Raw genomic sequence first — 10,891 nt, 5'->3', positions numbered from 1 at the left:
CTCTCTTTTTTGCTCTATCTCTCTATCTCTATCTTTCTCTTTCCTTCTTCGCCTATCTTTCTTTCCCTCTTTTTCTACCTCTATTTTTTTCCTCTATCTCTCTTTTTCTCTTCCTCTCTGTTACTTTCTTGCTCTTTCTATCTTTTTATCTCGCTCCCTCCCTCCCTTCCCTCCCTTCCTTCCCTCCCTCTCTCCGTCTATTTCTCTCTCACTCACTCACTCACTCACTCACTCACTCACTCACACAGTGTAGCTCCCAGAGCACAAACAGTGCATGCAATGGTCTCCACAGGGATACGAGCCGGGCACATGCCGAGGAAAGCGACTGCAGGACATGAAGAAGGAGCAGGGAATGGGGATATGGGTGGATGGTTTGTTGGAGGAGCAAACACTGGCACAAGCAATGGGCCAAAAGGCCTCCTACTGTGTTGCCCATTTCCATGGACGGGACAGATATGGAGCAACGACAGCAGATGTCAAGGAAGATCAAAGCCAAACAGAAGCGCAGTGCCATCGCTGTGGGATTGTCTGAGAGTGACAGTCAAGTCTTTACCTTTACAGTGAGTGATGGTGTTGAAAGAACCTTCTCCGGGGCCGGAGACAAACCCTTTGTCACATTCACACCGGAAACCTCCGTTTGTGTTGTGACAACCTGCGTAGGAGCCACATGGGCTGGACTGACACTCATTGATATCTGTAATAAAAACATCTGATGAGAAAGGATCACATCTCCGAAATCAGCTCAGGAAAGGGAACTGATAAAAATACAAGTTTGTTTTTCTTTCTCCTCTCTTTTTTGCTCTCTCTCTGTCTCTCTTTCCTTCTTCCTCTATCTTTATTTTTCTACCTCTATTTTTTCCTCTATCTCTCTTCTTCTCTTCCTCTCTGTTTCTTTGTTTGTTTCTTTGTCTGACTGACCGACCCACTCACTCACTCACTCACTCACTCACTCACTCACTCACTCACTCACTCACTCACTCACTCACTCACTCACTCACTCACTCACTCACTCACTCACTCACTCACTCACTCACTCACTCACTCACTCACCCACTCACTCACTCACTCACCACTCACTCACTCACTCACTCACTCACTCACTCACTCACTCACACACCACTCACTCACTCACTCACTCACTCACTCACTCACTCACTCACTCACTCACTCACTCACTCACTCACTCACTCACTCACTCACTCACTCACTCACTCCTCACTCACTCACTCACTCACTCACTCACTCACTCACTCACTCACTCACTCACTCACTCACTCACTCACTCACTCACTCACTCACATACTCACTCACTCACTCACTCACTCACTCACTCACTCACTCACTCACTCAATCACTCACTCACTCACTCACTCATCACTCACTCACTCACTCACTCACTCACCCACCCACCCACCCACCCACCCACTCACTCACTCACTCGACCCACCCACCCAAAAGGCCTCCTACTGTGTTGCCCATTTCCATGGACGGGACAGATATGGAGCAACGACAGCAGATGTCAAGGAAGATCAAAGCCAAACAGAAGCGCAGTGCCATCGCTGTGGGATTGTCTGAGAGGGACAGTCAAGTCTTCACCTTTACAACGAGTTGTGGTGGTGTTAAAAGAACCTTCTCCGGTGCTGGAGACAAACCCTCGGTCACACACACAGTAGAAACCTCCCTCTGTGTTGTGACAAGTTGCGTAGGAGCCACACGGTCTGGACTGACACTCATTGATATCTGTAATAAAAACATCTGATGAGAAAGGATCACAACACCAACAACTTGGATTTATATAGTGCCCTCCACACCATACGGCGTCTCAGAGCGCTAAACAGTAACAGATCCCGGGGCCGAGCCAGGGGGAGGGGGAGGAGCCAAGGGGAGGGGGAGGGGCCGGGGGAGGGGGAGGGGGAGGGGAGGGGAGGGGGAGGGGGAGGTGACCAAAGGTGTGGACGAAAAGAAAGGTCTTCAGCAGAGACCTGACAGTAGGAGGAGAAGGGGCGAAGCGAAGGGGGAGAGTGAGTCCCAGAGCCTCGGGACACAGTGACTGAAGGCACAGCCGCTGAAATAAGCTCAGGAACGGGAACTGATCAAAATACAATTTTGTTTCTATTGCTCCTCTATTTTTTGCTCTCTTTCTCTCTCTTTCCTTCTTCCTCTATCATTCTTTCTCTCTTTCTCTACCTCTATCTATTTTTTTCCACTATCTCTCTTTCTCTCTTCCTCTCGTTTTCTTTCTTGGTATTTCAATCTTTTTACCTCTCTCCTTTTCTTTCCTTTTATCTCTCTCTTTCTTTCTTTTTATCTCTCTCTTTCTTTCCTTTTATCTCTCCCTTTCTTTCCTTTTCTTTCTTTCTTTCTTTCTTTCTTTCTTTCTTTCTTTCTTTCTTTCTTTCTTTCTTTCTTTCTTTCTTTCTTTCTTTCTTTCTTTCTTTCTTTCTTTCTTTCTTTCTTTCTTTCTTTCTTTCTTTCTTTCTTTCTTTCTTTCTTTCTTTCTTTCTTTCTTTCTTTCTTTCTTTCTTTCTTTCTTTCTTTCTCCCTTTCTCCCTTTCTTTCTTTCTCCCTCTCTCTCTCCCTCTCTCTCCCTCCCTCCCTCTCTTTCTTTCTTTCCTTCCAGCTTCAAAAGCAGCCTCATTCTAACTGGATACGAGACAGCAACAAGAAGAAGATTACATTGGTATAGCGCTTTCACATCGGGAGGATGTCCCAAAACACTGAGGGAAGCACAGACATGTGTCGGGGTCACACATGTCATCATGTCATTGAGGTGCCTCAAAGCGCTTCACATGACTTGCTGTAAAGTGACCATGTGTTTTGTGGGCGAAACACGGCAGCCAATTTTGCGCAAACAAATTGCCACAAACAGGGCCACAGGGATCATTAACGTCCGCCTGAACAAGTCTCTTTACTGTTGAAAGGCTCATGTAATACGAAGCTGCCAAGGAATCGGACTTCAAGTTGCACCAAACCTTTCCCTCCTCCTGAGGGCAGCAAATGAACACGAAAAGGTCCACTTCAGCCTTCACAGATCCCAAGATGGGTTTGGTTGAAGAAGTCCCTTCACCCCATCTGATCTCATCACCTCCACAACACTCGCCCGACCGTCCCCATCACAGCATTGAGCTGCTTTTTAAACGATTCCCATTGTCCTGATCTCAACCCCTTCCACACCACCTGTTCCATTTGTTAATTACCCTCTGGGTAAAGAAACACTTCTTGGTGTCTGTCCTGAAATTGCCCCTTTGCATCTCTAACCTCGTGGCCTCTTGTTCCGCTGTCTCAGTGCATCCCAATGTATTGATCTGGGATTCAATCCCATTTACAATGTTACACACCTCTATAAGATCTCCTCTGAGACACCTTCTGAGAACGGAAGAGCCCCCTCGCTTGTCTAATCATTGCCCGTAGCTCATTGCTCTAACACTGGGGACCATCCTCGTTACTCTCCTCTGGGACCTGGGCAGCCCCTCATGTCACAGTGACCAGAACTTGATGCAGCTCAAGGTGCAGCCGGACCAGACACTGTACAGTCCGAGTGTGACGTCTGGGGATCTGATCTCAAAAGATTTCACAATTCAGCCGAGCATTCTGTTTGTGTTGTGACACAGAGAGAGACAAGTCAACTAACGCCTCTCAGCTTCCCCCCTCTTGGCAAGTTCCGTCCCATCCATTACTTGTATTTCGTATTCTAAGACGGGTTGGATTACCTTGGTTGCATACTTTAATATTCATATAATGTTAAATATGATGTAATATATAATCTCTGGTGTTCACAAAGTTGAGGACGATTTAATCGAGATATTTAAAATGTTAAATTTGACTTGAATACTCTTGAGCAATGGTGATGGGCTTCCTCATGTGTCAGACACTCGGCTAAGCAAAAAAGGAAGGTTTTTTAGGCGAGATTTGAAAGTGTGGAGGGAGGGGCAAAACGGAGAGATTGAGGGGGAGAGTTCCAGAGTTTTGGGGATCAGTGGCTGAAGGCACAGCCATCAATGGTGGAGCGGAGTGGATGAGGGACAAACAGGAGGCTGGAGCCGGCCGAGTGAAGGCCGAGTGACGGCAGCTGGTGGGGGAATGGGGGACAACCAAATCGGAGAGGTAGGGAGGTGCGAGGGCCTGAAGGGGTTGGAAAACGAGTGAGAGGATCTTGAAATCGATCCGTTCAGTGATTGGGAGTGAGTGGAGCCTGGAAAGCACTGGGGTGATGGGGGCACAGAGTTCCGTGAGGAGTTTCTAATTCTCTGGCTGCGGAGTTTTTAATTAATTGAAGTTTGTGTGTGGTGGAGGTGGGGGACCAGCGCGGAGGGCATTGGAATGGTCCAAGGTGACCTCAGTGTGTTGGGATTTAATAATAATAATCCTTGCTTTTGATATACCACACCTTGTAGTGTTCATAGCATGAAAGAATCACAGAATTTTACAGCACAGAAGGAGGCCATTCGGTCCATCGTGTCTGTGACGGCTCTTTGAACAGAGCTGTCCAGTTCGATCCCACTGCCCCGCTCTCTCCCTATAGCTCTGCAAACTTATCCTCCCCAACATTGTTGATACATCTCAAAGTGCTTCAGACTGTAAGCGAATTGACTGTATTTTGTGGGAGAAACATGGCAGCCAATTGAACACAAGGTTTCGCCCTCGCCTAACGGTCCTCTCGCTTGTGAGGCGAGTGCTCTCGATTTGCTAGATTTGATTTGAGGCAAATTAGGGCAGAAAGAGAGGGGACGAGATGGAGGGGCAGAGGGACAGAGAGCCAAAGGTTAAGAACCTATGGACTGAAGACTTACCCAGAGATGGTGGCGCAGAGGGTGGAGGGAAGGAGAGGTTGGTGGGGGGGTGAGCCTGAGTTACCCAAGAGGAGGGATGAGAGGGGGAGGATGAGGGGAGAAAGACATGGAGAATACAACAGAGAATATCAGGCTGTGACTGTCAACTCCAGAGAGACACAGAGCAATAAATTAATACCTGGTTTCAAAATGTACAACAGAGAATTGTGCTCACCTTCGCACTCTGTCTTTTGGGTGAAATTAGTTGTTCCAGAAGGACTGACGTAGCCTTGTTGACAGGTACAGTAGTAGGACCCGGGTACGTTGTGACAAAGTGTGTATGAACCACACAGTGAGGTAATGTACGTTGAATCACCATAAGTCTCACACTCGTCTGTATCTGCTCAGAAGGGAAACAGCTTTGGTCAGGAACACAGAGACTCAGACAACGTCGAACCATAACCAACATGAGAAGGTCTTGAGACGGGTCTTGAAGGAGACAAGTGAGAGGGTGAGGCACAGGGGCTCCAGGAGGGAGTTCCAGGGGGTGGGGGCAGAAAGCCTGAAGGCTCGATACTGATGGTGGAGCGAGACAGGAAGGGGACAGGGAGAAGGCTATTGCCAGCCGAGCGGAGGCATCAGGGCAATCGGTCTCAGTGGAGCACAACTGTGGAGGGTTTAAAATGTGAGGACAGAGAAAAGATAACGGAGGGGAATAAAGGTGGAGGAGAGAGGAGGGGAGGAGAGGAGTGGAGGGAAGAGAGAGGAGAGGAGGGAGGAAAGAAGGGGAGGGAGGAGATAGGAGAGGAGGGAGAGGGGAGGGAGGTGAGAAAGGAGGGTAGGTAGGAGAGGTAGAAAGCAGGGATAGAAGAGAGGGAGGAGAGGAGGGAGGAGGGTGTAGAGGGGAGAGAGAAGAGGGGAGGGAGAGAGAAGAGGGGAGGGAGGAGGGTGGAGAAGGGAGAGAGAGGAGGAGCAGCTGTGATTGTAGGTGTAGTTTGAGACTCACCAACACAGACATATTCCGGTGAAAGCTCATAACCATCCGGGCACTCCCGGCTTGTGACGAGCTGTGGATACCACACACTACAAACCCACATCACTGAAAACAACCAGAAGACACGTTTACAACATCTGACAATCTGACCGTGGAGTCCTGTAGCTCAGTGTTTAGAGAGCGCGCCTCGCAAGCGAGAGGACCGGGGATCGATTCCCGGCACAGGGGGAATGTTGAGCAAGTTTCCTTACTCCACAATCCACTGTGTACCGAACAGTAAGTAGGAACCTGGTTGTTAGTCGATTGGTGGATTGCTTTTCCGGGGTAATAATTCCTTCATAAAATAATAATAATACATTTTTCACTTCAATCCACGACTGTTTGTGGGGACGCTGCTGTGCACAATTGGCTGCTGCGTTTCGCCCACAAAACATACAGTCAATTCACTTTACAGTCGATCCTGTGAAGCGCTTTGAGACTATTCGAAGGTGTGATAAGGCGCTATATCAAATGCAAGGAATATTATTATTATAATTATCACAGTGCAACAACATGAAATCTAACACGTTCCCATCACCAGCTCTAACCAGGCTCCACTGGCTCCCTATTACACACACTGAACCCCGTACCCCATCACACCAGCCCTCGCCACTCCACTGGCTCCCTATTACACACACTGAACCCCGTACCCCATCACACCAGCCCTCGCCACTCCACTGGCTCCCTATTACACACACTGAACCCCGTACCCCATCACACCAGCCCTCGCCACTCCACTGGCTCTCTATTACACACACTGAACCCCGTACCCCATCACACCAGCCCTCGCCACTCCACTGGCTCCCTATCACCGGACGGATTAATTTCTCCGACCTGCTTACTCCCCAACCCACTATCCGCTGCCTCTGCTCGACTGGCTCTGACCTCCTGATGGTCGCTCGTCCCCTCTGTTCCACCATCAGTGGCCGCACTTTCAGCCGCTACACCCTGAAACTCTGGATCTCTCTCCCTCAATCCCTCCACCTTGACCCCTCCTTCCCCACCTTCAGGTCGTGCCTGAACACGTTCCTCTTCGACCGCCACTGTGAAGCGCTCTGGGGCGCTATCCTGAGTGAGGGGCGGAAATGCAAGTTGTTGTTGTTGTTGCTGGGGGTCGGGTTTACACTGGGCACTAATGCTCATAAAAACAGTCTCGGCTGAATCTCCAGTGCAGTGCTGGGGGAGCGCTGTAATGTCGGAGACGCTGTCCTTCAGATGAGACATTAAACCTCACTCCCCATCCGTTCTGGTGGATGTCAAAGATCCCACAGCACTATATAAAAAGAGAAGGGAGTTTCTCTCTCTCCCGGTGTCCCGGCCAATAATCGCACCTAAATAAGAACGAGGCTCTGGAGGGCCCGACAACACAATCCATCTGGTTAGAGATAAGAAATAAGAAAGGAGTGGTTACACTGATAGGGGTTTACTATAGACCACCAGACAGTGGGAAGGAGAAGAGGAGCAGATCTGCAACCAGATCACGGACAGATGTAGGGCAAACAGAGTTATCATAATGGGGGATTTCAATTATCCCAATATAGAGTGGCAAAATAGCAGCACTAAGGGCAGCGCAGGAGAAAGATTCATAGACTGTGTACAGGAAAATTTTCTTGAGCAGTATGTCTTCAGTCCTACGAGGAAGGAAGCATTGCTGGATCTAGTCCTGGGGAATGAAGTAGGTCAGGTTGAACAGGTTTCGGTAGGGGAGCATCGAGGTAACAGTGACCATAATATTATTAGATTTAGATTACTCATGAACAGGGAAGAAGTACAGTCAAGGGTGAAAATGTTTGACTGGAAAAGGGCTAATATTGATGGGCTAAAAAGGGACCTGGAGTTGGTGGACTGGCAAGTAAGAATGCAGGTAAAATGACTCATGAGCAATGGGAGATCTTCAAAGATACGATAGCTCAGGGTCTAAATAGATATGTTCCCACAAAAGGGAAATGTGCGAGGACCAAGCCGTCCTGGATGGCCAGGGATATTCTGTCTAGGATGAAAAAGAAGAAGATGGCGTACGACAATTGGAAGACGCAAGATACTGAGGATAGCAAAGCGCATTATAGAGAATGCAGACGTGACCTTAAAGGAGCAATCAGACAGGCAAAAAGATCGCATGAGAAGAGGTCAGCGGGTAACATAAAGGGGAATCCTAAAATATTTTACAAGCACATAAAGGAAAAAAGGTTAGTTAAAGGTCGGGTGGGGCCAATCAAAGGCAATGACTTTTAAAAAAATTAGAGGCCCGCGGTATTAAGGGGACAGTGCCGTTTGGATTAGGAACTGTCTGAGTGACAGAAAGCAGAGGGCGGTGGTTCATGGGTGTTTCTTGCAATGGAAGGAGGTGTGCAGCGGTGTCCCCCAGGGATCGGTATTGGGACCACTGCTCTTTCTAATATATATTAATGATCTGGACTTGGGCACAGGGAGCACTATTTCCAAGTTTGCAGATGATACAAAGTTAGGTCGGGTAGTAAATAGTGAGGAGGACTATAACCAACTGCAGGCAGACATACAGAATGGTGGAATGGGCTGACGTGGCAGATGGATTTCAATGTGGATAATGTGAGGTGATACACTTAGGGAGGAAATATGATAGGAGGCAATATAGACTTGGAGCTCAATCTTAGGGGGGTGGATGTACAGAGAGATCTGGGTGTTCAAGTAAGCGAATCATTAAAGGGAGCGGAGCAGGTAGACAGGGCAGTAAAAAGGGCATTTGGTGTACTGAGCTTTATTAGTAGGGCATAGAGTATAAGAGTAGGGGTTATGGTTAATCTGTACAAAACACTGGTTAGACCTCAGCTGGAGTACTGGATCCAGTTCTGGGCACCGTACCTCAGGAAGGATATTAAGGCACTGGAAAGGGTGCAGAGGAGATTCACGAGAATGATACCAGGAGTGGGGAACCTTAGCTATGAGGACAGTGGAGAAGTTAGGACTTTTCCCATTAGAGCAGAGAAGGTTACGCGGGGACCTGATACAGGTCTTCAAGATCATGAAAGGTTTCGACAGGTGAGATAGGGAAAAGCTGTTTCCGCTGGTAGGTGTGTCTGTGACTCGTGGTCACAGTCCTAAGATATCTATCAAAGAAGTAGACGGGAGGTTAGAAGAAATGTTTTCACTCATCGAGTTGTTGGAATTTGGAATGATCCGCCCGAAAGGGTAGTGAATCGATTGGAAATAAAGTGGATATTGTCAGCCGGGCTCAGTTGGCAGCAAATTAAAGAAGGAACTATCCCAACAAAACCTCCCCCCTCCCCCACCCCTCCCTCCCTCCCTCCCTCCACGATAAAATTCACAGTTGTTTGCGGGACAGTGCTCTGTGCAAATTGGCTGCTGCGTTTGCCTAAAAACTACACCTTCACTGCACTTTACAGTAAAATAACAAGAAGCACTTTGAGACGTCTTCCCGACGTGAAAAGGTGATACATCAAATACACAGATTATTATTCTTGTTATAATTTTGGAGAAGTGAAAGGAGAGAAGGTCTCCAGTGTCCGACACGAGAGAGAGTAAGAAGACCTGAGTGTTTTATATCTCAGAGAGGCAGAAAGAAAGAGATGAGAAGGAGAAGAGAGCGAGAGAGACAGAGTGGTGGATGAGACAGCGAGACAGGAAGAACTGTAGAGTTTTGTTTCAAGAATCTAATAAAGAGGAAGAGTACAGAGAATAAAGAGGAAGCAAACGAGAGTTTAACACAGTCAAACAGACAGGACATGTATTGCTCACACACTGATGTCCTGAACTAACTTACCCAGAATAAGGACTTCAGTGTTCATGATCCCAGACACAGAGTTCCTCACAACCAGTTTACAGAAAGTCCACCAGTAATCTCTTGCTCTCTCGCTCTGTCTCTCTCACACTCACACTCACACTCAGTGAGAAGGGAAATAAACTGTACAGTTATATGAGACACACCCAAAAAACTTTAGCAACAGGCGAATAAGAGGGGGAGGAGCCCTCTTAAAGTTTGGCAGCACTCAACGAGGATTGTTGAACTCAAGGAAATGTTTAAACCCGGTGTAATCTACTCGCACTGAACATTAATGCTCTCTTTTCGTTTATTTTCTCTTGTGCCAGTCCGGCTCAGCCGCCAGCGCTCTCACCTCTGAACTAAACAACAACAACAACTTGGATTCACATAGCGCCCTCCACGCCGGACGGCGTCTCAGAGCGCTTCAAAGTTCATACCCCCATATTAGAAACTTTCAGCTAACATATTCCAGGCTGATGCTGCTGTGTGTGTGTGTATGTGCGTGTGTGCGTGTGTGTATGTGCGTGTGTGCGTGTGTGTGTGTGTGCTGGGTGTGCGTGTGTGTGCGCGTGTGTGTGTGTGCGTGTGTGCTGTGTGTGTGTGCTGTGTGCTGTGTGCGTGCTGTTTGCGCGTGTGTGTGTGTGTGCTTTGTGTGCGTGTGTGCGTGTGTGTGCGTGTGCTGTGTGTGTGTGTGTGCGTGTGTGCTGTGTGTGTGTGTGTGTGCGTGTGTGTGTGCGTGTGTGCTGTGTGTGTGCGTGTGCTGTGTGTGTGTGTATGTGTGCATGTGCTGTGTGTGGTATCAGAAGTGAATGTGGGTCCATTCCAGGCAGAGACAGGAGGAATTATAATGGGAGATAAAGATATGGCCGTCATTAAACAAATACTTTTCTTCTGTCTTCACATTAGAAGACAGTGAACACTTACCAAATATAGAGGGGAACCAAGAAGCTAATGTTAGTGCCCAACTTAAGGGAATTAACACTAAAGGATTAAGGAAACTGTTGGGATTGAAAAATGACCCATCCCCTGGACCTGACGGCCCACATCCCGGGGTTTTAAAAGAGGTGACGGCTGAGAGAGTGGACGTCTTGTCTTTGATCTTCCAAAACTCTCTGGATTCTGGAACGGTCCCATTGACTGGAAGATCGCAAACGCAGCACCGCTATGAAAGAAGGAAGTGAAACTGAAGATGGGTCTGAGGAGGGGAGTGGAGGGGAAAATTCTAGAATCCTTAATTAGGGAAGTCGTAGTGGGGCACTTGGAAGACCATAACATGGTTAGGCCGAGTCGTCAAAGGATTACAAAAGGGAAGTCACACTAACAAATCTTGTA

At 48.0% G+C, this 10,891-nt stretch overlaps 1 protein-coding gene across 1 annotated transcript; it reads right to left on the bottom strand.

The window, feature by feature from the left end:
* Positions 1-1,519: 1,519 nt before the first annotated feature.
* LOC103173095 (adhesion G protein-coupled receptor E2-like) lies at positions 1,520-9,725 on the bottom strand. The gene is made up of 4 exons (XM_042344612.1): positions 9,560-9,725; positions 5,776-5,868; positions 5,005-5,169; positions 1,520-1,740 (listed from the first exon to the last, which is right to left on the bottom strand). The coding sequence occupies exons 1-4, from the start codon at positions 9,582-9,584 to the stop codon at positions 1,520-1,522; spliced, it is 504 nt and encodes a 167-aa protein (XP_042200546.1). The 5' UTR covers positions 9,585-9,725.
* Positions 9,726-10,891: the final 1,166 nt, after the last annotated feature.

This window comes from Callorhinchus milii, unplaced genomic scaffold (genome assembly GCF_018977255.1).
Source record: "Callorhinchus milii isolate IMCB2004 unplaced genomic scaffold, IMCB_Cmil_1.0 Scaffold29, whole genome shotgun sequence".
Taxonomy (NCBI): domain Eukaryota; kingdom Metazoa; phylum Chordata; class Chondrichthyes; order Chimaeriformes; family Callorhinchidae; genus Callorhinchus; species Callorhinchus milii.
This window is presented reverse-complemented; position numbering and strand designations above follow the sequence as displayed.

Excerpts from the sequence above, each read along its gene's own strand:
- LOC103173095 (XM_042344612.1), bottom strand. The coding sequence starts at position 9,584 with ATGAACACTGAAGTCCTTATTCTGG. Across the intron at positions 5,869-9,559 it reads CACTGAAGTCCTTATTCTGG|TGATGTGGGTTTGTAGTGTG; the intron begins GTAAGTTAGTTC and ends GGTTGTTTTCAG. Across the intron at positions 5,170-5,775 it reads ACCGGAATATGTCTGTGTTG|ATACAGACGAGTGTGAGACT; the intron begins GTGAGTCTCAAA and ends CCTTCTGAGCAG.